General features: G+C 41.4%; 1 protein-coding gene across 8 annotated transcripts in view; it reads left to right on the forward strand.

Annotated features, from left to right (window-relative positions):
* The window catches only part of nars2 (asparaginyl-tRNA synthetase 2, mitochondrial), an 83,808-nt gene that overhangs the window by 49,230 nt on the left and 6,768 nt on the right, over positions 1-27,810 (forward strand). For all 8 annotated transcript variants that reach the window (XM_059646587.1, XM_059646586.1, XM_059646585.1 and 5 more), the window contains 6 exons: positions 21-119; positions 1,458-1,495; positions 2,171-2,237; positions 4,429-4,566; positions 8,861-8,958; positions 27,454-27,480. In XM_059646587.1, the coding sequence (XP_059502570.1) occupies positions 21-119; positions 1,458-1,495; positions 2,171-2,237; positions 4,429-4,566; positions 8,861-8,958; positions 27,454-27,480 (467 nt within the window). The remainder of the gene's footprint in view (positions 1-20; positions 120-1,457; positions 1,496-2,170; positions 2,238-4,428; positions 4,567-8,860; positions 8,959-27,453; positions 27,481-27,810) is intronic.

A 27,810-nucleotide genomic window follows, 5' to 3' on the forward strand; every position in this document is an offset into this window, starting at 1 on the left:
ATATTATCTGATTTCTCCAGGTCATGGAGACTCTCTTCAAGATCACAACTTCACATATTCTTTCAAACTGTCCAGATGATGTTGAGCTCTTCCACAATACTGTAGCTCCTGGACAAAAGGTACTGTATATTCCGTCTCCAATCTTGTAAATTAATCTTCAGATTTCCTGTAATGAGATTTATACTAGCCAGGTCCTGTCATTATACCGCTATTCCTTCAGTGTCACTGGATCAAAATCCTGGAACTTCTTTTGACCAGTGCTCTGCATACTAAAACCATACAGACTGGATGATGTAGCATTGAGAAACCACATAATTTCTAGCAGTTTTTGTACATCTATCTTAGAATTATGAAAATCTGATGAAGCAAAATTCCAAAATCACGAGTACATGGCAGTTTTAACAAAGGTGTCAAATCCAAAATATTTTTATATCCTTTTGTCCACAGGTGCTGTCTGAATAGAATATTAAGATTTTCTCTTTTTTGGAAATTTCCATCACAAATAATTTTGGACTTTTTTGTTTGTTAGCATTCTGAGTTATAATTTCTACCCCAGAAACTTAACGCATCACTTTGATTAAGATATAAAAAGTGATTATCAATTTTAACACCACGTTCATAATGAATATAAATAATTTTAATGCTTCTACATTAATACATTTTTTTCTGTTTCTGAATTGATATGTTAAGAATTGCAAAGTGTCACTGGAAATATCTAATTCCAACTGAATCGAAAACAAATTAGAAATAAATGTTGAAACTGTTAGAAATTCTCAATTGGCCAAATAGCATCTGTAGGGAGAGAAATGCAGTTAACTTATCCAGCCCATAAACTTTCATCAGATCTGCAAGATGTTTGAGATGACCAGCTTCTAAGCTAATACACATTAGGGAATGAGAAGGGGATGTGAGAGGCGGTAAAGTGCTCCCTCACAGGAACCCAGGATCAATTCCAGCCTTAGATGATTGTGTGGAACTTGAACATTCTTCCTGAATCTGTGTGAGTCTCTACCAGGTGCCCTGGTTTTCATCCAACATTCGAAGGTTGTACAGTTTAGGTGAATTGACCATGCTAAATTGCCCATAGTTTCCAGGAATATGCCGACTAGGTGGATTAGACATGGGAAATTCAGGGTTACAGGGATAGGGTTGTGGGTGTGTGATAGATCTGGGTGGGGTGTTCTTCAGAGGGTTGTTGCGGACTGATGGGCCCAATGGCCTGCTTCACACTGCAGAGATTCTATGATTTTTTTTTTAGAATGATGGGAACCGCAGTAGGTTCATTAAGTAACAAGAGAGATGATGGAACAAAGCAAAAGATGGTGATCATATCTTTTTTGTTTCTGTTAAAGCAAAGTCCATGAGCCGGTGAGGAATTATTTTTAAGGAAAATTCCATTCTATTTTCCAGTCTTCTCCAAAAGAATTAGTGACTAATTATGGACATTTTATTCCTAGGAAAGGATGGAACAGATGCTGAAAAATTCATTTCAAGTGTAAGTGAGTTATTTCTCTTATAAAAATTCAATGTATTTTTAATGTCTAAATTCTTTACATGTTTTGCAGCAGCATGTAGGTTTGGCATCCTCTCTTTCTACGTGGAAGCTATTTTGTAATGCATCTTTTCATTTTTCACTTTTGATAACAGACTTGTAATGGGGTGGCACAGTGGTTAGCACAGTTGTCCTCACAGTGCCAGGGACCAATGTTCTAATACAGCTTCGGGTGAACCTCTGTGTGGAGTTTGCACATTCTCCCCATGACTGCACGGGTATTCAGCTGGTACTCTGATTTCCTCCCACAGTCGAAAGATGTGCGGGTTGGGTTGATCAGCCGTGCTAAATTGTCTGTAGTATCCAAGGATGTGTAAACTAGGTGGATTAGCTATGGTAAATGCAGGATTACTGGGAAAGGTTGGGAGACTGGGTCTGGGTGGGACGTTCTTCAGAGGGTTGGCACAGCCTCAATAGGCCAAATGGCCTCTTTCTACACTATAAGGGGTCTGTGATTCTATGCATGATCATGTTAATATTGCCTAAAGGAAATACATGTTGAAAAAAAGCAGTCTATAATGTTGCATACCCCGCTAGATTTGATAATTGTGGTTAATCAAAATATTTGGAAAATATAACATTTTATTCAATATAACTGAAATATAAATTTTTTTTTAGGCTTTCCTACACTGAAGCAATTGACATTTTGCAGCAAAGCACAGAAACCTTCAAATTTGAACCAAAGGTAAAAAGTGTGACCTGAAAGTGGAATGATTTTATGAAACTACAACAGTGATATTGGACATGTAATGCTTGGAGATATTAGGTGGCTTTTCTAGACCACTTTATTGAAAACCTAATTCCCAACTGTTAATTGGTGATTTTAATATTTCTATAACAAACAGTTAACATTTGTTATGTTAAGCCTAGTTTTTTTTTTTAAATGGTTAAAATCAAAAAAATCACTTGTTCAAATTGCTTCATCTCAGTTCCCCAAATTAATTCAGCATTGGGACAAACATTTAAAGAAGTAATCCTTTGGCCATAATTTTAACATTTGTAGATGAGACATTTTTCTTGTATATTTACGGCAAACTTGTTCTCATCCTTTGCTTCTTCGACATGGATTTTGGAAGGCAAATTGTAATAAAGTATCTGGAGTTATTGTTCACATTCCACCTTCTTCACTGCTGAATATCCTACCTTTTTTGTCTTTTCTTTGAACCTTTTTACTTCTGTTTCTTGTCTTCAATATTTCACTTTCTTCCTTAGATGACGACTTTGTTGCTCTCAATTGCTTTTAGCATTATTCTTTCCATTTATTTTCATATCCAAATGCTGAGGTAATAAAAATGAAGGCTGTAACAATGTTGGACAGCTTTATTGGCTATATTTGAAGCTTTGCATTTCTATCTCCTGTGCTTAGCATTCTCCAAATTTGTATTCCTGTAAGAATGGAAAATATATTGTGCACAAAGTAAGTTTCGACAAGAGGTATTTCATCAGTGTGTATTCTAGTAGAGCAGGCTTTACAATACATACATCAATTTAGTTGCCTTTTACCGAATTGCTTTTATTTAGTTCTAACCCCTCTGCTTAAATGCAGATGCGGTCTAAAAAGGAACCAGTGGCAGTAATTTCTACAGTTTTTGTACTGTGTAAGAGAAAGTTCTGAGGTAAACTGCAGGCCTGGACTTAAACACAAAATGGGTATTTGTCAATGTTGCCCTGATTTCTGAAGTTTTCTAGCCAATTTGCAATATTAACTCCCTGTAATTCAACACAGTGATAGCCATATGTGCCACTGTGCTTGTCGTGAATGACATGCCAATGAATACTTCTGCTCAGATTTAAAGCAGTTGTCAGTATTGAATTCCAGACACAACCTTTAATTTCTTAAATATGACTTCCACTAATAATTGGAAAATACTTATTACAATTAATGAATTGTGAATTTGCACATTTGTCACTGCGCAATGTTCTCTCTTAGGCTAGAGAAAGCTGATCAGGATTTTTAAATAGAAAAAGATTGTGATATGAGTATAGCTGAGTATGACAAATTGTTTTCTGATGTGAATTGAAAATTCTTTTTCTGAATGATGTGCATAATGTGTTCACTACCTGTGATGAAGTGTAACAAATATTTCTAGCAGAAACCAGGAGAGTAAGACTTGTCAAATCTCACAACTTTACACAGTACAGCTGTAGATGTTCAAAAATTCTCCTGCTGAACTGAGCATGTTTCTTCAACTTCCCTATAGCTAGTTCTTTCCAGTTGATGCTACAGACAAATACTTGCAAATCCATACAGAAGGAAAGTTACTCCACGTAATTCTGTTTTAGTTTGATTTTCTATTATTGAGCAATAGCTTCTTTAAAACAAAATATGTGCATAATTCCGATTTTAAGGAATTTCTTTACAAATACATACTAAAATTAACGTGGCAGTCATGGATATTTGAAAGCACATCTAATGTATAATTTAAACAAAGTGCATAAATGTGTTGCTGTCCAACTCCTTCATTTCTCATGAAGCTGAAACTGTAATTTCATTGGAATGGCATGTTTGCCATTGTGATCATTTGTAATGAGATGGGGATTGTACTTACATGATATTTCAGCTGGTAGGCAGGAAGCAGATTTCTCAAATTTTGTTTCAGCTATTATGTATTTTAGTAGGCATCTTGAGGTACTTAATGAATTGTTTCAAGCTAGAAAGCTTTGCTTAAAGCAAGTTAAAATGATAATGGAGTAGTATTTCATTTAAAAAGATGCTTCCAAATTATCTTTTTTAAAAACTAAAACTGGAAAGATGTTGTTCTTTAATTATTTTTGTTATTGAATGTAATTATATAAAAGCTGTATGCATCTGCATGTGCTGTATGCAGTATCTTTGAAGCGGTGCTGAAGTAAGTATTGATTGTCATCTTTTACAGTGGGGCTGTGACCTACAGACTGAGCATGAGAACTGTCTGGTACGGCACTGTGGCAATATCCCTGTTTTTGTGGTTAATTATCCTTATGACATCAAGCCCTTTTATGCCAGAGATAATCAAGATCATCCTCAGCATACAGTAAGCAGAAATTGTATGATTGATGTATTGAGCATTGTAATATCTAACATAAGCTCATTAACTCATCTTCTCTGGTGATGGGAGACATAATGGTTCAAAATCTACTCATTCAGATTCTAACTGAATGTAGCCTCTTGCACTGTTGTTTGTATAACCAGAATATGTTCTGTAACAATGGTTTAAATAAACTAAATAACAATCTATTCAGGAAGATTTTTGAAAAATAACAAAATGATGACATCACGTTGCTACAAACAGCATTATGATACAATTATACGTGTTATCTCCCTTTCATCTTCATTTTCACCTTATTCAAAGAATTCATCTTTTTGTAAAACTACATATTTTTAATTGTCAGTTTTTCTCTTCCATAGTAAAGACTATTAAAATTTGAGCCAGAAGGATTTCTGCAGTGTATAAAGTAATTAAAGAAAAAATCCCAAAATAATATGGACAATGTGCATGTTTAAATTTGATACAGTCTCCAAATGATTAAGATTAAAATGAAATACAAATACACATTACCATGGTTAAATTATATTACTATTGAAAGATATGAAAATTGTCCTATAGTGCACCACATAGAATGGTGAATGTTAATTACAAGTTGTAAAAATACTGCATTATATGGATGAATTACCTTATTAAATGTTTGGTGCTTTCCGAAATGTGCATTTTCTGAACATTATCAATAGTAAAATTTCAAGATTGGGACATAATTACAGCATAGGTCATGAGTTTTGAGAAGATTTGTAGCTCAAGTTGAGTTTCTGGATGTGAGTTTGCTCGCTGAGCTGGAAGGTTAGTTTTCATACGTTTCGTCACCATTCTAGGTAACATATTCAGTGAGCCTCCGATGAAGCGCTGGTGTTACGTCCCGCTTTCTATTGATCTGTTTAGGTTCCCTTGGGTTGGTGATGTCATTTCCTGTTCTTTTTCTCAGAAGGTGGTAGATGGGCTCCAAATCAATGTGTTTGTTCAAACACGTTGATTTGGAGCCCATCTACCACCATCTGAGAAAAAGAACAAGAAATGGCATCACCAGTGCAGGAAATGACATCAACAACCCAAGGCAATCTAAACAGATAAATAGAAAGCGGGACGTAACACCAGCACTTCATCGGAGGCTCACTGATGATGTTACCTAGAATGGTGACGAAACGTATGAAAACTAACCTTCCAGCTCAGCGAGCAAACTCACATCCAGCATAGCTCATTGAAGGAGACCATTTGATCCATTTAGTCTCTGCCAGCTCTTTCGAAGGATTACCCCTTCATCCCACTTTCCACTGCTTCTCATATCCATGAGAGTTTTTGTCCTTTCAGCAGTTACCCAATTCTTATTTAAAAGCTTCCTTTGAATTGGCATCCATCACTCTCTCAGGTACTGCTTTCCAAATCTTGACTGCTGATTGCAAGAGGTTTTTTCCACTACATCACCTTTAAATTTATTATCTCTCACTACTAACCCTGTAACCATTCAAAACCATTCTCTTTACTCACCAAATCTAAAGCTTTTCCTCATTTAAATGTCTCTTCAAGATTTCCATCTAAGCTTCGTTCTCGGTAAAGAGAACAGCCTCTGTTTCAGAGATAATGGGAACTGCAGATGCTGGAGAAGGGTCTAGGCCCGAAACGTCAGCTTTTGTGCTCCTGAGATGCTGCTTGACCTGCTGTGTTCATCCAGCTCCACACTTTGTTATCTTGGACCCTCTGTTTCAGCAATACTTTGGGTATTGTTAAGGCTAGCATTTATTATCCTTTCCTAATTGCCCTTGATTGCATTGACCTGCTGCCTTGAACAATTGTGGTCTGTTTGGTGCTGATGCATTGACTGTGCAGTTGGGAGAAAATTCCAGGATTTTAACCCAGCAGCCATGATGGAACAGCAGTATATCTCCAAATCAGTGTTGTTTGATCTCAAAGGAAAGCTTCATAATTTATCTTCTATCCCTGAAATGGTTCTAACAAGTCTCTTCTGTAAAAACTGAAAGAATTGCAAATGCTGTAAATCAGAAACAAAAACAGAAATTGCTGGAAAAGCTCAGCAGGTCTGGCAGCACCTGTGGAGAGAAATCAGTTATTCACAGGGTTCTGAGGAAGTGTCACTCAACCCGAAACATTAACTCTGATTTCTTTCCACAAGTGCAGCCAAATGTCTTCTATACCCTCTCCAACACTTCATGCCCTTTCTCAAGTGTGGTGACCAAGAATTTGATATTCCTTGTAATTAATCTTGAGTGATCATTAAAGGTGAATTTAATACTGGCCTTGTATGATGTCATCATTCAGTAATCCATATTTGGTAAATGTGAGATTGAGAGCAGGAACTTGAACAATCTTCACCTTCCTAACCAAGAGAGACAATGTTAAATTATATTATCTGTTAAATCAGCACATTTGAAAATCAAATTTAAGCCCCTACTGGTATGTATGGCTGAGGTACTTAACTTTAATGTCTTAACCAGTTAAGCCATTAGAGTCATTTTGAGGTGAGGAAATGGAAAATATACAGAGTAGGGTAAACAGTTGTTTCCAATTTCATTTGTCATTACAGCAGATGTGTGTACCTATCCACCAGAAAGAATTTTATTTTGTATTGAATTTGGTATCCAAAGAAAAAAATTTTACATTTACTTTTCATTACAGTGCTATAATGCTTCAAAAATCAGTGTGTGTCTTACAACTAGTTATCTTTATATGGCAAATTAAAAGATAGGAACTGGATGGGTATTAATGTGATGGCTGAGCACAAATGTTTTGTAATAAGGGTGAGGCGCAGAGCCAACCTGATTGTTTGGCTCTCCTTTTGAATAGCTACTAATGTGAAACAATTATTTTACACTTGTGTTACATGACCTGAAGTCCATACCAGTATATACGCCAGATGAGCCACGTCCCAATTCCATGTCATCTAACCCTATCAACCTATTCTTCCTATCCTTCCTTCCCTGTGTTAACTGACTTCTGCTTTCGTAAATACGAACCATTCTCTTCAATGACTCCATGTGGTAGCAAGTTCCACTTTCCAAATTAGTATTTTCTTTTACATAAGAGGGGAAGATGATATTTGAATATAATAGGAAAGATAAGTGGAAGTGATCACCTCAATGTGATGCAATTAGTGGAATCGGTTGAAGTGAACATGGGGAAGGTTGTGTAGAAACTGTGCTGCAGAGATGTGATATAACTGAAACCTTTGCCATGAGGTACAGTAGATAGCTGGTAGCCTGGACTTGGTAAGATTAGCTGATGAAGGCTACAGAAAAGGAAAGGAGAAATGTTCTGAAGGAATGTCTGAATGGGGTCAATTAAAGTAGTCATAAAGTTAACTGCTAAATCCTAAAACATTTCCATCAAGTTTAGAATCTGGAATCAGTACGCTGAAGGTAACTGATGAGTTTATTTTTCAATATGAGGACCAATAAGAAAATGCTTTAATGATTTTGCTAGTTCTCATTTGTCAGTATCAAAGACCCTGAACCCAGGAGCCAGAACATCAGTCCCATTGGTTGGTTTTCATTGATGTTTGGGTAATTGTAGTTCTTAACTTTGAAGCCTAGATTTCTCAGTTATTGGGTCATGAATCAAGTATATTAAAATCACAAAATCCATCAACTGAAAGAGATAACTGATATAAGCAACAACATGTCATGGCCATGTTTCAGAATGAACAAACTGTCTAGATTCCTGAAACTGCTAATGCATACCAGACCAATGACACAAAACTTCCCACTCAATCAAAAAATAATAACATGGTTACGTTTTTAAATCACGGACTGAACATCAGTTTATTCGTTTATTGCTGTGTCTGCAAAAACTTTGGAAAGTACCACTATTAATAATAAAATCTCATTCCCAACAGTGAGCTTGCATTAAGGAGACCTACAGGGCACAGGTTTAACTTGAAAAATCTGCTACAAAGCAGACTGAACTAAAATCTGCTCCTGAACGTAAGAAATAGAAGCAGAAGCAGAAGCAGAAGCAGAAACAAGCCATTTGATCCCTCGAGTCTACTTTTCCATGCAATAAGATCATAGCTAATTTAGTGTACCTTAACTGTGCTTTCTGCCTCAAGTCCCCTGTGGATAAAGAATCTGTCCAATGGCCCTCTGAGCGAAGAATTTCTATTCCTACCACAGTAGACAACCTCACATTTCGTATGATAATTCATCTACCAACACTTTGGCCACTTGACGTACCTGGATATACTGGCAGAATGAAATAACTGGAAATTTTATTATATCTTCAAATACTTTACGTAATCTCAGCATTCTGTGGTATTATCTGTTAGGTTGCGGCTGTCGATCTTCTGGTGCCTGGAGTAGGAGAATTATGTGGTGGAAGCTTGAGGGAGGAGCGACTTGATCTACTGAAATCTCGCCTAGAAGAGTAAGTATTGATGTCAAAATTGTACATCCACAAAAACAATGCCAGAATTACATTTATGACTACTCCTTTTGTGAGTTTGCTGCTTTATTTGTGACTCAGTCACATACATTAATTCATTTCAGTTGCTACTTAATGCACAACCTTCAGGAAAAGCTTTCAATCCTGCTCAAGTTTGCTGACTGGAACATAAGAGAGTTTTTTTTAACAATTCAAATATGACAAACATTATGTAAATCAACAGTAATACAATATTTACATTACCAACTTTAAAAACCAATAAAATGCAGGCATATGCAAGATTTCAGAGATGAACATCTTTTGTATTTAGTTTTCTGTTGGATCTGAAACAAATTTCTTCACCATTGAGTTTAATCAAAACCTATGTCAATTGTGCTGCATCTTCTTTTACTGGAGGAGATGCTATTATAACTTACCCTTTTTATTTCCTTTTCCTATTCCAGTTGTACCACTGGGGCACGTTTAGAAACGTATGAATTCCATTATTATGGGAGGTTGCTCTGGGGCACAACATGAAAAAGTAGTGGTAAACAGGACCTCAGTGATAGAAGACTCGATAGTTAGGAGACAGACAGGAGATTCTGTGGCCGCAAACAGGAATTCAGAATGGTGTGTTGCTTCCCAAGTGCCATGCTCCAGGATGTCTCAGAATGACTGCAAAACGCTCTCAAGGGGGATGGTGAGCAGCCCGAAGTCATTGTGCACATTGGCACAAATGACATTGTTTGAAATAAGGATGAGGTCCTGCGGAGTGATTATAGAGAGCTAGAAGAAAAATTTAAAAAGAGGACTTTGACAATGGTAATCTCTGACTACTTCAGTGCCACGTGCTCATGAGGGTAAGAACAGCATGATATAGCAGATGAATGCGTGGCGGAAGAATTGGTGCAAGGGGTAGGGATTCAAATTACTGGATCATTGGAATCTTTTCTGGGGCAGAGTGACCTATTTAAGAGGGACCGGTTGCACCTGAACTGCCAGGTCCAATATCCTGGCCGGCAGATTTGCTAGTGCTACCAGGGAGGGTTTAAACTAGATTGGTAGGGGGTTGGAATCCTCAACAACAGGGAAGCAAGTGCGAGGCTGGAAGGAGATACAGTCGTCAGAAATAGCAAGATGAAGAGCCAGGTCATGCTAGAATATTACACGGATCGGGGAATGCCTGTTGAATTAAATTGCATCTGTTTCAATACAACAGGTAAGGCCGATGAACTCGGGGCATGGATAGGTGTGTGGGACTGGGATATGATAGCTGTTACAGAAACAAGGCTAAGGGAGGGACACGATTGGCAGCTTACTGTGCCACAGTACAGGTGATTTAGGCAGGTCATAGGTGGTGGAAAGAGGGGAGGCGGAGCTGCATTTTGGATTAAGCGGAATATCACAGCAATCGTCAGAGATGAAATAACTGAGGGATCATCCAGTGAGGCTTTGTGGGTGGAGCTAAGGAATAAGAAGGGAATGGTGATGTTATTGGGATTATACCACAGGCCCCCAAATATACAACGGGTATTAAAGGAACAAATATGCAGGGAGATTAGGGAGATTTTGCAGGAACGATAGGATTGTCATAGTCGGTGATTTTAATTTTCCTAACATAGACTGTGACTGCAATACGTTAAGGGCTTAGATGGGGTAGAATTGGTTAAATGTGTTCAGGAAAGTTTCCTCAAGCAGTATATAGAGGGCCCCATTGGTGGTGGTGGTGGTGGGGTGGGGGGGGTAAAACTTGACCTACTCTTGGGAAATAGGGCAGGAGAGGTGACGGGGGGAGCACTTTGCAACCAGTGACCATAGTTCTATTAATTTTTAAATAGTTATGGAGAAGGACAAACTGGTCCATAGATTCAAGTTATAAACTGGGGCAAGGCAAATTTTTGATGGAATTAGACAGGAGCTTGCAGGGATTGATTGGAGCAGTTTGCAGGCAAAGGGACCTCCGGCAAATGGGAGGCCTTTAAAAGTGTGACAGCTAGAATTCAAGGTCTATGTGTTCCTGTGTGGGTGAAGGGCAAGGTTGACAGGAGTAGGGATCTCAGGATGATAAGAGATTTTGAGCCTTTGACCGGGAAAAAAGAGGCGGCATGGCTCAGGTGCAGGCAGCTGGGATCAAGGGAATTCCTGGAAGTCTATAGGGATGCAGGAGTTTAATGAAGAAGGAAGTCAGGAAGACGAAAGGGGGTCAAGAGATCGTTTTGACTGAAAGATTAGGGTGAATCTAAAGAGATTCTCTGAGTACATTAAAGGAAAAAGAATCACTAGAGAGAGGATAGGAGCCCTCAAGAATCGAAGTGGATATGTATGTATAGAACCGCAGGAGGTGGGCAAGGTCTTTGAATACTTCTCCTCTGTGTTTCCTATGGAAAAAGACATGAAGACTTGGGAACTTGAGGAAGTTAATGGCGATATCTTGGGGATAGTGCATATCACACTAGAAGAGGTGTCAGAAGTATTAAAATGTATGAAGGTAGATAAATCTCCTAGTCTGGACCAGATATATCCAAGAACCCTGCAAAATGCTAGAGAAGAAATTGCGGGCACAATGGCTGATATAGGTGTCCCATCATTAGGCATGGATGAGGTCCCGGAAGACCGGAGGGTAGCGAACATTGTGCCTTTATTCAAGAAGGCCTGCAAAGAAAAGCCTGGGAATTATAGACCAATAACATGAACATTTGTTTTAGGTAAGTTACCTGAGAAGATTCTAAGGGTTTAAGAAAAGCATGCGTTTGGAAAGACAGAGTTCAGTAAGGAGTAGCCAGCATGGCTTCATGCATGGAAAATCATGTCTCACGAATTTGTTAGAGTTCTTTGAAGTGTCCAGGACAGCGAGGTAGACCAAGTCTATATCGACTGCTGTAAGGCCTTTGATATAAGGTCCCATATGGTAGGCTGCTCTGGAAGGTTAGATCACATGGAGTCCAGGGAGATACATAATTGGCTTGAGGTTAGGAATCAGAGTATAATGGCATGGTTAGTAAGTTTGCAGATGACATTAAAATAGATGGTATCGTGGCCAGTGAGGAAAGTTTATTAGAAATTGCAACATGGTCTTGATCAGCTAGGGAAGTGGGCCAAAAAATGGCAAATGGAGTTTATTATAGATAAGTATGAGGTGTTGCATTTTAGAAAGTCAACTCAAGTTAGGAGTTTCATGGTGAATGTTAGGGCCTTAAGGAGTATAGTGGAAGAGAGGGACCTTGGAGTTCAGGTTCACGGTTCTCTGAAAGTGAAGTCACAGATAGACAGGGCAATGAAGAAGGCTTTTAGCACACTGGCTTTCATCAGTCAGGGTGTTGAGTGTAGAAGTTGGGAAGTTATGTTGCAGTTGTACAGGATGTTGGTAAGGCTGCAGGTGGAGTATTGTTTTCAGTTTTGGTCACCTTACTATAGGAAGGATGTTATTAATATAAAAATATTACTTGGGGCGGCACAGTGGCTCAGTGGTTAGCACTGCAGCCTCACAGTGCCAGGGACCCGGGTTCGATTCCAGCCTCGGGCAACTGTCTGTGTGGAGTTTGCACGTTCTCCCTGTGTCTGCGTGGTTTTCCTCCGGGTGCTCTGGTTTCTTCCCACAGTCCAAAGATGTGCAGGCTAGGTGGATTGGCCATGCTAAATTGCCTGTAGTGTTCAGGGGTGTGTGGGTTATAGGGGGATGGGTCTGGGTGGGATGCTTCAAGGGGCACTGTGGACTTGTTGGGCCGAAGGGCCTGTTTCCACACTGTAGGTAATCTAACCTAATCCAAACCTGAAAGAATGTGGAAGAAACTTATAAGGATGTTGCCAGGACTCAAAGGACTGAGTTAATAGGGAGAGGTTGGACAAGCCAGGACATTTTTTCTTTACAGCGTAGGAGATTGAGCGATGATTTTATAGAAGTGTATGAGATCGTGTAAGGCATGGAATAGGGTGAATGCACTCCGTTTTTTTCCAGGGTTGGGGAATCGAGGACTCAAGGGCATCAGTTTGAGGTAAGAGGGGAAAGAATACATGGGAACCTGAGGGGCAACCTTTTTACCCAGGGGTAGTATGTCCATGGAATGAGCTGCCAGCAGAAGTTGTTGAGGCAGGTACATTAACAGCATTTAAAAGGCATTTGGACAAGTAATGGATAGGAAAGGTTTAGAAGAATATGGGAATAGTGCTGGGAAATGGGGTTAGCGTGGATGGACATTTTAGTGTCAAGGACCAGTTTGGGCTGAAGGGCCTGTGTCAGTGCTGTCAGACTTTACGACACTAATGTACAAACGAGACTATAATGAGAGATGGTTGCATTTTTTTTTTTTGACATTTTATCAGTCTGAATTTAATGGAATGTAAATTTTGCCTCCAGTAGGGCTTGGATCGGTACCTGGAGGTATGATGTTATTGCTATTACTGAGACTTGGTTGAGGGAAGGGCATGACTGGCAACTAGTTGTCCCAGGATATCGATGCTTCAGGCGGGATAGAGAGGGAGGTAAAAGGGGTGGAGGAGTTGCAGTAATGGTCAAAGACGATATCACAGCAGTACTGAAGGAGGGCCCCATGGAGGACTCAAGCAGTGAGGCAATATGGGTAGAACTCAGAAATAGGAAGGATGCAGTAACAATGCTGGGGCTGTACTACAGGCCTCCCAACAGCGAGCGTGAGATAGAGGTACAAATATGTAAACAGATAATGGAAAGGTGTAGGAGAAACAGGGTGGTGTTGATGGGAGATTTTAATTTTCCCAACATTGACCGGGATTCACTCAGTGTTAGGGGTCAAGACGGAGCAGAATTTGTAAGGTGTGTCCAGGAGGGTTTTGTAGAGCAGTATATATGTAGTCCCACTCGAGAAAGGGCCATACTGGACCCGGTGCTGGGGAATGAACCCAGCCAGGTGGTTGATATTACAGTAGGGGACTACTTTGGAAATAGCGACCATAATTCCATAAGTTTTACAATACTAATGGACAAGGATAGGAGTGGTCCTAAAGGAAGAGTACTAAACTGGGGGAAGGCTGACTATACCAAGATTCGGCAGGATCTGAGGAATGTAGATTGGGAGAAACTGTTTGAAGGAAAATCCACATTTGATATGTGGGAGGCTTTTAAGGAGAGGTTGATTAGCGTGCAGGAGAGACATGTTCCTGTGAAAATGAGGAATAGAAAAGGCAAGATTAGGGACCCATGGATGACAGGTGAAATTGTGAGACTAGCCAAGAGAAAAAAGGAAGCATACATGAGGTCTAGGCAACTGAAGACAGACGAAGCTTTGCAAGAATACCTGGAATGTAGAGCGAATCTGAAAAAAGGGGATTAAGAGGGCTAAGAGAGGACATGAGATGTTGCTGGCAAACATAGTTAAGGAAAGTCCCAAAGCCATTTATTCATATATAAAGAGCAAGAGGGTAACTAGAGAAAGGATTGGCCCACTTAAGGACAAAGAAGGAAAGGTATGTGCTGAGTCAGAGAAAATGGGTGACATTCTTAGCCAGTACTTTGCATCGGTATTCACCAAGGAGAGGGACATGACGGATGTTGAGGTTAGGGATAGATGTTTGCTTAGTCTAGGTCAAGTTGACATAAGGAAGGAGAAAGTGTTAGGTATCCTAAAAGACATTAAGGTGGACAAGTCCCCAGGTCCGGATGGGATCTATCCCAGGTTACTGAGGGAAGCAAGAGAGGAAATAGCCGGGGCCCTAACAGATATCTTTGCAGTGTCCTTAGACACAGGTGAGGTCCCGGAGGACTGGAGACTTGCTAATGTCCCCTTGTTTAAAAAGGGCAGCAAGGATAATCCAGGTAATTATTGACCGGTGAGCCTGACGTCAGTGGTAGGGAAGCTACTGGAGAAGATACTGAGGGATAGGATCTATTCCCATTTGGAAGAAAATGGGCTTATCAGTGATAGGCAACATGGTTGTGTACAGGGAAGGTCATGTCTTACCAACTTAATAGAATTCTTTAAGGACGTGACAAAGTTGATTTATGAGGGAGAGGCTGTAGATGTCATATCCATGGACTTCAGTAAGGCGTTTGATAAGGTTCCCCATGGCAGGATGATGGAGAAAGTGAAGTCACATGGGGTCCAGGGTGTGCTAGCTAGATGGATAAAAAACTGGCTGGGCAACAGGAGACAGAGGGTAGTAGTAGAAGAGAGTTTCTCAAATTGGAGACCTGTAACCAGTGGTGTTCCACAGGGATCTGTGCTGGGACCACTGTTGTTTGTGATATATGTAAATGATCTGGAGGAAGGTGTAGGTGGTCTGATCAGCAAGTTTGCTGATGACACTAAAATTGGTGGAGTAGCTGATAATGAAGGGGACTGTCAGAGATTACAGCAGAATATAGATAGACTGAAGAGTTGGGCAGATAAATGGCAGATGGAGTTCAATCCGGGCAAATGCGAGGTGATGCATTTTGGAAGATCAAATTCAAGGGCGAACTATACAGTAAATGGAAAAGTCCTAGGGAAAATTGATGAACAGAGAGATCTGGGTGTTCAGGTCCATTGTTCCCTGAAGGTGACAACGCAGGTCAATAGGGTGGTCAAGAAGGCATATGGCATGCTTTCCTTCACTGGGCGGGGTATTGAGTACAAGAGTTGGCAGGTCATGTTGCAGTTGTATCGGACTTTGGTTCGGCCACATTTGGAGTACTGTGTACAGTTCTGGTCGCCACATTACCAAAAGGATGTGGATGCTTTGGAGAGGGTGCAGAGGAGGTTCACCAGGATGTTGCCTGGTATGGAGGGTGCTAGCTATGAAGAGAGGTTGAATAGACTAGGATTATTTTCATGAGAAAGACGGAGATTGAGGGGGACCTGATTGAGGTCTACAAAATCATGAGGGGTACAGACAGGGTGGATAGCCAAAAGCTTTTTCCCCAGAGTGGGGGACTCAGTTACTAGGGGTCATGAGTTCAAAGTGAGAGGAGGAAAGTTTAAGGGAGATATGCGTGGAAAGTTCTTTACACAGAGGGTGGTGGGTGCCTGGAACGCATTGCCAGCGGAGGTGGTAAACACAGACACGTTAGTGTCTTTTAAGATATATTTGGACAGGTACATGGATGGGCAGGGAGCAAATGTTCACAAACCGTTAGAAAATAGATGACAGGTTAGACAGAGGATCTTGATCGGCGCAGGCTTGGAGGGCCAAAGGGCCTGTTCGTGTGCTGTAGGTTTCTTTGTTCTTTGTTCTTTGTTTTTTAGGTACCCGGAATATGTTATCTGTATCTAACAATTACTTATAAAACAGAATGCAGTTGTACTCACCTGACATCTCCCACACTGACTAGTTTGTTTAACTGTGCAGAATGTCTGTTCAATTTGATATTCTCCTCTGGCTTTTAATTTTGATGTTCATCAATTTGAGTCAGCCAGAAAGGGTCACAGTTCTAGATTTACTTTTAGGAAATGAAGCAGTCCAAGTGAATGAAATAGTAGTGGATGGCCATTTTGGAGGTAGCGATCATGATACAGTTAATTTTAGCATAATTATAGAAAGGGACAAAGTTAGAATAGAAGTAAACTTTCTAAATTGGGGGAAGGCAAACTTTGAGATCAAGAGATGAACTGGTAAAAGTGGACTGGTTCCACCCACTTGAAGGAAGAGGAAAATCTGTGGCAAATTGGTCAGGCATTTAAAAGCAAAAATTTTATTAGGCAAAGTGTAGGTATCTTCCCACAAAAAAATGGGCAGTACTGCAAAAATTTCCCTGCTTGTCCAGAAGCTGGCAGGATAAGAGAAAAGAAGGAAAAATTACAATCTCTTAAAAACAAAACACTTCTGGAAACTAAATGATCATAGAAAGTACAGGTGTGGAATGAGAAAGGCAATTGGGAAGAAAAGAAGATTAGAAAATATATTGGCTAGTAAAGTTAAGGAACATGCAAAAAATCTTTTACAGTACATTAAGAGCAAGAGGATAATGAAAGAATGGCCTGTGCCTTGCAGAGAATTACTGGGAATGCCTTCTTCATGAGTATTTTACCTTTATGAGGACAAAGGAGAGGGGTGATGCACTCATCACACTTTTCTTTTTAAATTGTAAAGTGTTAGATGAAATAAGCATAATGAGGAGGGAGGTGCTTGAGAACTGACCTCCGTGAATGTTGATGATTAGTATTCTAGCCATTTGAAAGAAGCCAGGAGGGAAATAACAGATGTTCTGAGGATTAATGTATCCAACCGTGTATTCACTAGACAGAACACTGATGGATCTACTGCATGTATTGGGGTTGTAGACTTACTTGCCGAGCTGGTGAGTTTGTTGCAGACATTTCGTCACCCTGCTCAGCAATGTCACTGCTGCTCCAGTGAAGCGTTGATGTTCTGTCCCATCTTGTTATTTATATGCCTCAGCTTGTGGAGGTGGTTGGTATTACTTTTGGTTCTGTTTCTCCATGGTTTGTATATCAGGTCCAGTTCATTGTGTTCCGGTTGGAATGCCAGACCTCCGTCTGCAACCAAAGACACCGGCTAAGTGAGCAAGCTTACAACCTCCTCCACAACCCAAGCTGCAAACTTCTCAAAAACTTTATTGCATGTATATTTAATGAACCCATGATATTGTCAATTGACTGTGTAATGTTTTGAATGGTAAGATAATACTTTCAAGACAAAAATGTTCCTTAAACCATTCACTAACTACCCTTGCACCCTAGCGCCATTTAAACAGGATCATCTACAAGCAACTTCTGTAGTAAGATTAAATCATATTAGCCCTACAAAATTAAAAGTTGAAAGGATCCCTATTTTATCTGGAAATCAAAAGAACTGTGGATGTTGTAAGTCAGAAACAAATTTTAAAAAAAGTTGCTGGAAAAGCTCAGCAGGTCTGGCAGCATCTGAAGAGAAAGGGTCATCGAACCCGAAATGTTAACTCTGATTTCTCTTCATAGATGCTGCCAGACCTGCCGAGTTTTTCCAGCAACTTTTGTTTTTGTCTCTGTTTTGTTTACCTGAGCACGTGCTGGAATGTGAAACAGAAATTCCTGATTGTGGATCAACATGAGGGCAGTCTTTTGTCTTGGAATTCTATTTCTTGATGAAGAGAAGGAAGACTGGAATAGAAGAAAACAGCACCAAGTGGTCCTTTTAACTGTGATAGTAACAGTAATGATTTCTATTGATGCAAGGTGATAGAAGAGGACCATTGATCATGAGGACTGTATTGAGCCAGCTATGAAAATATCATGAGAATTCTTTCAAAGCTTTATCAATGTCACGCTCTTCACTTGGCTGTTTTAGAGGTCTACAAATGCAATCATAGACTCATGTAGCACAGAAACAGACTCTTTGGTCCAATTTGTCAATGTTGACCAGGTTTTCTAAAGAAAACTAGTCCTACTTAACTGCATTTGGCCTGTATTCCATTAAATCTTCCCTATTCATGTACCTGTCTGGGTGCCTTTTAAATGCTGCAACAGTACCTGCATCTACCACTTCCTCTGACAGTTCATTCCATACATGTACCAACCTTTGTGTGGAAAAAGTTGCCCCATGGATAGCCTTTTAAATCTTTACCCTCTCACCTTAAACCGTGCCCTCTAGTTTTGAACCCCCTACTCTAGGGAAAAGACCTGTGTCATTCACCTTCTCTATGCCTCTCATGATTTTTACCAACAGAGAAGAAAAAGTCCTCGCCTACCTAGCTTCACCTTATAAATCAAACTCTCCAGTCTCAGTAACATCCTTGGAATTCTTTTCTACACCCTTTCTACTTTAATAATATCCTTCTTATAGTAATGTCACCAGAACTGTAAGCCGTACTAAAAGTGGCCTCACCAATGTCTTGTACAGCTGCAAAGTGACATCCCAAGTCCTGTACTCACCATTATGAACAATAGAGGAAAGCATATCAAATGCCACCTTCACCACCCTATCTACCTGTGTTGCCACTTCCAGGGAACAATATACCTGAACACCTCGGTCTCTCTGTTTGACAACACTTCTCAGGGCTCTACCATCAACTGTGTAAATCCTGCCCTGGTTTGCCTTACCAAAATGCAACATCTTGCATTTATCTAAATTAGACCCAATTTGCCTCTCTTCGGCCCATTGGCCCAGTTGATGAAGATCCCATTTAACTCTTAGATAACCTCCTTCACTGTCCATTATACAACCAAATTTAGCATCATCACAAAAAGAACCTTGGTTCAGGCTGAAAGTACTAAATATTTTGATGAGGAGAAAGTATTTCAAAGTAACCAGTGCACGTTTCAAGAAAGAAATCTGTGATGAACATGGTCTTTCAAAAAAACTTCGACAAGTTCCTACAAGACCATAAGATTTAGGAGCATAAGTAGGCTATTTGGTCCATTGAATCTGCGCCGGCATTCAGTCTTGGCTGATACGTTCCTTAGCACCATCCTCCCGCCTTCTCCCTCTGACTCTTGATCCCCTTATTAGTAAGGAATCAATCTATCTCTGTCTTAATGACTTGACCTCCGCAGTCATCTGCGGCAAAGAGTTCCACAGATTAACCACCCTCTGAAGAAATTTCTCCCCTTCTCAGTTCTAGAGGGTCGTCACTTTACTCCGAAGCCATGCCCTTGGATTCTTGTCCCCCTACTAGTGGAAACATCACCTCCATGTCCACTGTATCCAGGCCTCTCAGTATTCCATAAGTTTCAATGATATCTCACCTCATCCTTCTGAACTCTATCAAGTACAGACTGAGTCGTCAAGCCCTTCGTTGCTGGAATCATTCTTGTGTCCATCCACTGGACCCCCACCAAGGCCAGCACATTCTCTGTAGTAATGAGGCCTGAAACCGTGCAAATGCAGACTAATCAGGGCCATGTACAGTCTCAGCAGTACATCCTGCTCTTATAGCCTAGCTGTCTCAAAATGAAAGCAAGCATTGCTGCCTTAAATGTTAACTGAACCTGCATGTTAACCTTAAGAGAGTCCTGAATTAGGACTCCCAAGTCCCTTTGAACATCACATTTCCCCATTTAGAAAATAGTCAATGCCCCTATTCTTCCTATAAGTGCATAACCTCTCAATTTCCCACATTGTATTCCACCTGCTACTTTTTTGCCTATTCTCGTAGCCTGTTCATTACCTTCTGCAGCCTGCTCACTTCCTCAACCACCTAACTTTGTGGCATCTGCAATCCTAGCGACATGTCCTCAGTTCCTTTATCTGAATTGTGAATGTATAACATGAGTAGCTTGTGGTCCCAACACTATCCACTGTGGAACTACATTAGTCAGTGGCTACCATCCTGAAAAAGATCCTTTTAGCTGCCCACAGTCTGCCTTATGCCAGTCAGACAATCCACCATCCTTGCCTGTACCTTGCCCTTTAACATCATGGCCACTTATATTAGAAGCTACCTGTGCAGCACCTTGTCAAAGACCTCCTGAAAATTCAAATCAATTATATTCACTAGCTGTCCTTTGTCTAACTTGTTCTTTACCTCGTCAAGGAATTCTGATAAAATTCTCAGGCATGGTATCCCTTTGATGAAACCTTACTGATTTAGTCCTATTTTACCATGTGCTTCCAAGTACTCTGCAATATTGTACTCAAAACTGAACTCTAAGTTCTTACCAAGAACTGATGTTGAGCTAGCCAGCCTACAATTGCCTGTCGTCTGCCTCCCTCCCTTAAATCAGTGTTGTTACATCAGCCATTTTCCAGTCCTCTGGACCCTCTAGCCATTCGTGAAAAATCACCCCCAGTCCCACCCCAGCCTCCACAGCTATCTCCTTCAGAACCCTGGGGTGTAGTCCAAGTAGTGTGGGTGATTTATCTACTTCATACCTTACAGCTTGCCCAGCACCTTGTCCTTTAGTGGCAACCACGACAATCACCTCTGCCCCCTGACTCTCTTGAAGTCCTGGTATACTACTGGTATCTCACACCATGGAGACTGATGCACATTACCTATTAAATACCCCTGCCATTTCTTTGTTCCCTTTTACTACTTCTCTAGCAGTCCAAAATCCATTCTTGTCTCTCTCTTACCTTTTTACATATCTAAAATCAGTCCCACTGTCTGTTTTAAACAGAAGTCTCGGAAAAGCCAGCAGTTGTGAAATTAAGAGTAAAGTAACAAAGATACAATAAGTTATTAAGAGGTCTGAAACAACATATTCTCAGAAATTAGCAATCAGTGTAGCTTTGCCACTGCCATCAGCATTGAGCTATAAATTAGGAGTAAATGATAGTTTGCATGTTTGGAAGTGAGCTGCAGTGTTCTACCAAATGTTGTTCTGAGACTGGCTCTGTTCACACTGTGCAGCACAATTTTGGGTGTAGGACTCGGGAGCTGTGTTCAAATTGTTGGTTAGATGCCACGTATGTCCTGTACATAAAAAGCAGGACAAATCCAATCCAGGCAATTACTACCTGATCAATCTACTGTCAGTCATCAAAAAAATGATGGAAAGTGTCAACAACAGTGCTACTAAGCAGCACTTGTTTAGGGATAACCTGCTCACTGGTGCCTAGTTTGGGTTCTGTCAGTGCCACTCAGCATCTAACCTTGGTTCAAATCTTGGTTCACACATACGCAAAAGAGAACAATTCCACAGGTGAGATGACAACAGCATTAAGGCTGCATTTGACCAAGTGTGGTATCAAGGAGCACCAGCAAAACTAGAATCAGTGGAAATCAGGGAAAGCGTTTTGCTGGACAGAGTAATACCCAGCATAAAGGAAGTCGGTTGTGTTTGTTGGTGGTCAGTCATCTCCGTTACAAGACATTTTTTGCCAGAGTTCCTTAGGGTAGCATCTTAGATCCAATCATCCTCCGCTGTTTAATCAATGACCTCTCCATCATAAAGTCAGCAGGCGGGACATGCGCTGATAATTACACAATGTTTATCGCAATTCACAAGTCCTCAGATACTGAAGCAGTCCATATCCAAATGCAGCAAAACTTGGATAATATCCAGGCTTGGGCTGAAAAGTGGCAAGTAACAATCACCCCACATAATAGGACCAACTCCAATAGGAGAGAATCTAGCTATCATCCCTCGTGCTGGTGGTACCATAATCCGTACCATAAGTATCATGGAGGTTAACATTGACTGTACACTGAACTGAACTAGTCATATAAACATGGTTGCTACACTGGCATCTCCAGAGGTTAGGAATCCAGATATGTGTCATTCCTGACTACCCAAAGCCTGTCCCTCATCTACAAGTCACAAGTTAGGAGTGTGTTGGCTTACTTCTCGCTTGCCTGAATGGACGCAGCACTAACAACACTCAAGAAGCTTGATATCATCCAGGACAAAGCAACCAGTTTGATTGGCACCACATCCACAAAACTCCACTCCTTCCACCACCAGTGTTCAATGGCAGCAGTGTGTACCATCTACAAGATATACTACAGAAATTCACCACAATTCCTTAGACATTACATTTTAAACCAGCAACCACTTCCATCTGGAAGGCCAAGGACAACACATACAAAGGAACACCACCAGTTGAGGTTCCTCTCTAAGCCACTCATCATGCTGAGTTGGAAATATACTGTTTAGTATTATGGATCAAAATCATGGAACACTGTCCCTAATGGTATTATAGGTCTACATACAGGACAAGCAACGGCAGTTTAAGAAAGTGGCTCACAAGTACCACCTGAAAGGCAAGTAGAGATGGCCAATAGGCATTGCACCAGCTAGTGATGCCCATATTGCACGAACAAATTTATACAAAAATCCCAGAAATCACTCATGCCATTTGATATGATGCGCAGATATCAACATAGACAAAAATTGAAGTTTTGATATTGTTCTAAGAGAAGACGTAATAGGGTAATTTGGTCAAGGTGTTGACCAATATGACTGGCTTTGCTGAAATAAATTGAAACAGACTGCCAGCGCTGAAGCCATCTGTAATTGGTCACAGCCAGTGCGCAGAGAGGTCTTTTCGAACAAGCTCACAAACATGTAGAATGCATCATTGGAGTGAGAGATAATGGGAACTGCAGATGCTGGAGATTCCAAGATAATAAAATGTGAGGCTGGATGAACACAGCAGGCCAAGCAGCATCTCAGGAGCACAAAAGCTGACGTTTCGGGCCTAGACCCTTCATCAGAGAGGGGGATGGGGGGAGGGAACTGGAATAAATAGGGAGAGAGGGGGAGGCGGACCGAAGATGGAGAGTAAAGAAGATAGGTGGAGAGAGTGTAGGTGGGGAGGTAGGGAGGGGATAGGTCAGTCCAGGGAAGACGGACAGGTCAAGGAGGTGGGATGAGGTTAGTAGGTAGCTGGGGGTGCGGCTTGGGGTGGGAGGAAGGGATGTGTGGGAGGAAGAACCGGTTAGGGAGGCAGAGACAGGTTGGACTGGTTTTGGGATGCAGTGGGTGGGGGGGAAGAGCTGGGCTGGTTGTGTGGTGCAGTGGGGGGAGGGGATGAACTGGGCTGGTTTAGGGATGCAGTAGGGGAAGGGGAGATTTTGAAACTGGTGAAGTCCACATTGATACCATATGGCTGCAGGGTTCCCAGGCGGAATATGAGTTGCTGTTCCTGCAACCTTCGGGTGGCATCATTGTGGCAGTGCAGGAGGTCCATGATGGACATGTCATCAAGAGAATGGGAGGGGGAGTGGAAATGGTTTGCGACTGGGAGGTGCAGTTGTTTGTTGCGAACTGAGTGGAGGTGTTCTGCAAAGCGGTCCCCAAGCCTCCGCTTGGTTTCCCCAATGTAGAGGAAGCCGCACCGGGTACAGTGGATGCAGTATACCACATTGGCAGATGTGCAGGTGAACCTCTGCTTAATGTGGAATGTCATCTTGGGGCCTGGGATGGGGGTGAGGGAGGAGGTGTGGGGACAAGTGTAGCATTTCCTGCGGTTGCAGGGGAAGGTGCCGGGTGTGGTGGGGTTGGAGGGCAGTGTGGAGCGAACAAGGGAGTCACGGAGAGAGTGGTCTCTCCGGAAAGCAGACAGGGGAGGGGATGGAAAAATGTCTTGGGTGGTGGGGTCGGATTGAAAATGGCGGAAGTGTCGGAGGATAATGCGTAGTATCCGGAGGTTGGTAGGGTGGTGTGTGAGAACGAGGGGGATCCTCTTGGGGCGGTTGTGGCGGAGGCGGGGAGTGAGGGATGTGTTGCAGGAAATGCGGGAGACGCGGTCAAGGGCGTTCTCGATCACCGTGGGGGGAAAGTTGCGGTCCTTAAAGAACTTGGACATCTGGGATGTGCGGGAGTGGAATGTCTTATCGTGGGAGCAGATGCGGCGGAGGCGGAGGAATTGGGAATAGGGGATGGAATTTTTGCAGGAGGGTGGGTGGGAGGAGGTGTATTCTAGGTAGCTGTGGGAGTCGGTGGGCTTGAAATGGACATCAGTTACAAGCTGGTTGCCTGAGATGGAGACTGAGAGGTCCAGGAAGGTGAGGGATGTGCTGGAGATGGCCCAGGTGAACTGAAGGTTGGGGTGGAAGGTGTTGAAGTGGATGAACTGTTCGAGCTCCTCTGGGGAGCAAGAGGCAGCGCCGATACAGTCATCAATGTACCGGAGGAAGAGGTGGGGTTTGGGGCCTGTGTAGGTGCGGAAGAGGGACTGTTCCACGTAACCGACAAAGAGGCAGGCATAGCTGGGGCCCATGCGGGTGCCCATGGCCACCCCCTTAGTCTGTAGGAAGTGGGAGGAGTCAAAAGAGAAGTTGTTGAGTGTGAGGACGAGTTCAGCTAGGCGGATGAGAGTGTCGGTGGAGGGGGCCTGGTCGGGCCTGCGGGACAGGAAGAAGCGGAGGGCCTTGAGGCCATCTCCATGCGGAATGCAGGTGTACAGGGACTGGACGTCCATGGTGAATATGAGGTGTTGGGGGCCAGGGAATTGGAAGTCCTGGAGGAGGTGGAGGGCGTGGGTGGTGTCACGGACATAGGTGGGGAGTTCCTGGACCAAAGGGGAGAAAATGGAGTCCAGATAGGTGGAGATGAGTTCGGTGGGGCAGGAGCAGGCTGAGACGATGGGTCGACCAGGGCAGGCAGGTTTGTGGATTTTGGGAAGGAGATAGAAACGGGCCGTGCGGGGTTGGGGAACAATGAGGTTGGAGGCTGTGGGTGGGAGGTCCCCTGAGGTGATGAGGTCGTGAATGGTGTTGGAGATGATGGTTTGGTGCTCGGGTGTGGGGTCATGATCGAGGAGGCGGTAGGAGGTGGTGTCGGAGAGTTGGCGTCTGGCCTCGGCGATGTAGAGGTCAGTGCGCCATACTACCACTGCGCCACCCTTGTCTGCGGGTTTGATGGTGAGGTTGGGGTTGGAGCGGAGGGAGCGGAGGGCTGCCCGTTCATTGGAGTGTTCATTGATGAAGCAAAGAGCACGCAGTATTCGAGGAAGTTGGAAGGTGGTTGAAGGAACTGAAGATAAAAGAACGTAGGAACAGGACATTTTTATGAAATTTTGGCAACTGCTCGTGAACCTAAATCTGTATTTACTGGTGCTTCTGAATGAAATTGTTATGTGAAGTTAAGTTATGATGTTTTGGAGTTTACCCCATTGCTTAATCAAATTTGAAATGCAGTGTTTTTTCTTTCGTGCAGCAGGTCAGTCAGAATTTACATTGTTTGTACTTTCTTTTTTTTTAAAATCTTACACTGCCATGTCTGTTCAGTTTTAATTTTGTTTTGCCTAGCTCTTAATTGAAATTACCAATTCTTGTGCTCTACCTTCCAGCTTTAATTTAAAGGCTAAATATTCTGGTGAGGGAGACCACATTCTCCTGTGATTTTGATTGGAATCAGTGTCTGTAGTTATACACGCAAACTAAATGATCAAGGTTTTCGCGTCCATGTAATTTGCCTGTAAATTGTCCAATTGGGCTCACACTGGTGTGCATTGTCAAGTTTGAAGGTGTGCCTAAAGAGTTTCATGAATTTTTATTGAGGAAGCTCTCCTACTTACCAGAAGAGGTGAAGGTTCTTTTTGGGTTCCTAGAATATTCCAAAGTACTAAAGGACCAGAAATTGAAAGCCTTAAGAATACTAACCCTTGATCGTATGCAAAGAATGTGTTTGTATTTTTATTTTAATTGTCAGTTTTAGGACCACACATGTCTTCTCCACCCTGTTTCATCTCTGAGACAAAGCCTTTTGTATCAGGACAAGTGTAGGTTTTCTGTCCGATATATTTAAATGGCACCATCGCTGGGGTTCAGAATGGTGACAGTGGCTCACCCCTTCCTCAATCTGTTTGCTCATCTTTGATTGCATTTTTGACAGAAATCAATTTCAATCATTGTAAATTGTAAGTTGAAGCTGCATTGATCTGTGTAGTATTGTTTAAATAGCTGAAATTAAAATACTGTTGCAAGTTTGAATACTCCTTACAGAACAGCTTTTATTCAGTATTTCTGAGGTCAAACATTTGTAATTTGTAATGGTAATTTACTGATTTATGTAGGTCATTTTTGCCTGGCTGGGATTTCAAATGTCTCAGGCAATAGCTTAATATCCCATAATCTCAATGAGCCTCAAAACTTTCCAGACCTGTTGGAAGCAATTGTGTTTGTCTCATGCAAAGTTCATCTGAAACTCAGGAAAATGTTCCTTGTTGGGGATATTATGGAGCATTCATGGGGGAAGACCTTTTATAAACAAAGGAAACTCTTTAAAATATGAATCATTGTATGTAATAGTTTTCATAAATGCCATTCTGCATTATTTTACCTCCCCCTTTCCCGAAAGAAAATTATGATTAGAAGCTGGCCATTGTTTGTTACATTAAATAGGCGATCTCTGCAATACTAAGCCATGCAGAAGAAAACTTACAGAAACTTTCTCCTGTTTGTAGCTCAGTCACAACTGAATTAATTGTGAGCCCATTGTACTTGGCTAATCCTAAATAGTCTGCGGAAAGAGAGAAATCATCCTTGCCTAACTGTGTTTGTGTGGTCATGGGTTCCGGTAGGGTTTTGACATTGACTTGAATGCAATTTAGTAGACATATTTTTGAAAATCACTGCCTATGAAACTGCAAAAAGCATAAGTCAACATGATCCTTGGAAGGCAGAAAATGAGAAGAGTGGAAAGACTGCAAGATCTCAACAAAATATTTCCTAATTTTAGCCAATAGTTTGGATTTTTTGATCAACTTTACCTGTAGTAATGGAGAAATGCAAGCATTAAGAGTATATCACTTGAAGATCCACCGTAAAGTTTAAGATCCTGCAAACATATCAACTGAAGGCATATTTGATTGCTAGTAAGCAGTGGAAATAGTGGCATTGCTAGTACCACCCAGATTTATCTTCAGTGTGATTTAGATTGATCTCTGATTTTAGTCAGATGAATAAGGAGATATTGGGATGTTTGGTTAGCCGCAGAAGGGGCAAGAAAATCTCAATGTACGTTGGCACAGTCCAAACAGAAAGAGGTCTTTTATGTTTTGGTGACAAGAAAGAGCACTTGAAATGGAGGAAATAAAATTTCAATGATATCTTTTAAGTTTTGTGAAAGCCTAGAATAAAGTTTTGCAATTTGATTCAATTTAATAGGCAAATGATTTATTCCTATTAAGGTGACTAATTTAACTGTTATTATGTTGCAGGCATGGACTAAAAGACACATACCATTGGTAAGCAAGTACAGTTTTTGAACTGAATACTCATTATACTTTGTCCTCTGTATGTAATCTCTATCTATGGTTTTTATCCCTGTACTTGCTTTATTGCAGACTTTCTTTGTATCAGTGCCTTGTGTGAAGTCCTGAAATTGGCTTAAATCTTCAGACTTCAATCACCAAAAAAACTTGTATCTATCCCCTTACCAACCTCAAACCTCTTCCATTAAAGCTCTTCTATAAATAAATTAACTTGCAGTCAAATTCCAAACCCTATCCCTTCAGCATTTTTTAAAGTTCGGTTAGGATTTGGGTGATGCTGACTGGGCAGCATTTATTGCCTAT

The sequence above is a fragment of the Stegostoma tigrinum genome, chromosome 6, assembly GCF_030684315.1.
Source record: "Stegostoma tigrinum isolate sSteTig4 chromosome 6, sSteTig4.hap1, whole genome shotgun sequence".
In the NCBI taxonomy this organism is placed as follows: domain Eukaryota; kingdom Metazoa; phylum Chordata; class Chondrichthyes; order Orectolobiformes; family Stegostomatidae; genus Stegostoma; species Stegostoma tigrinum.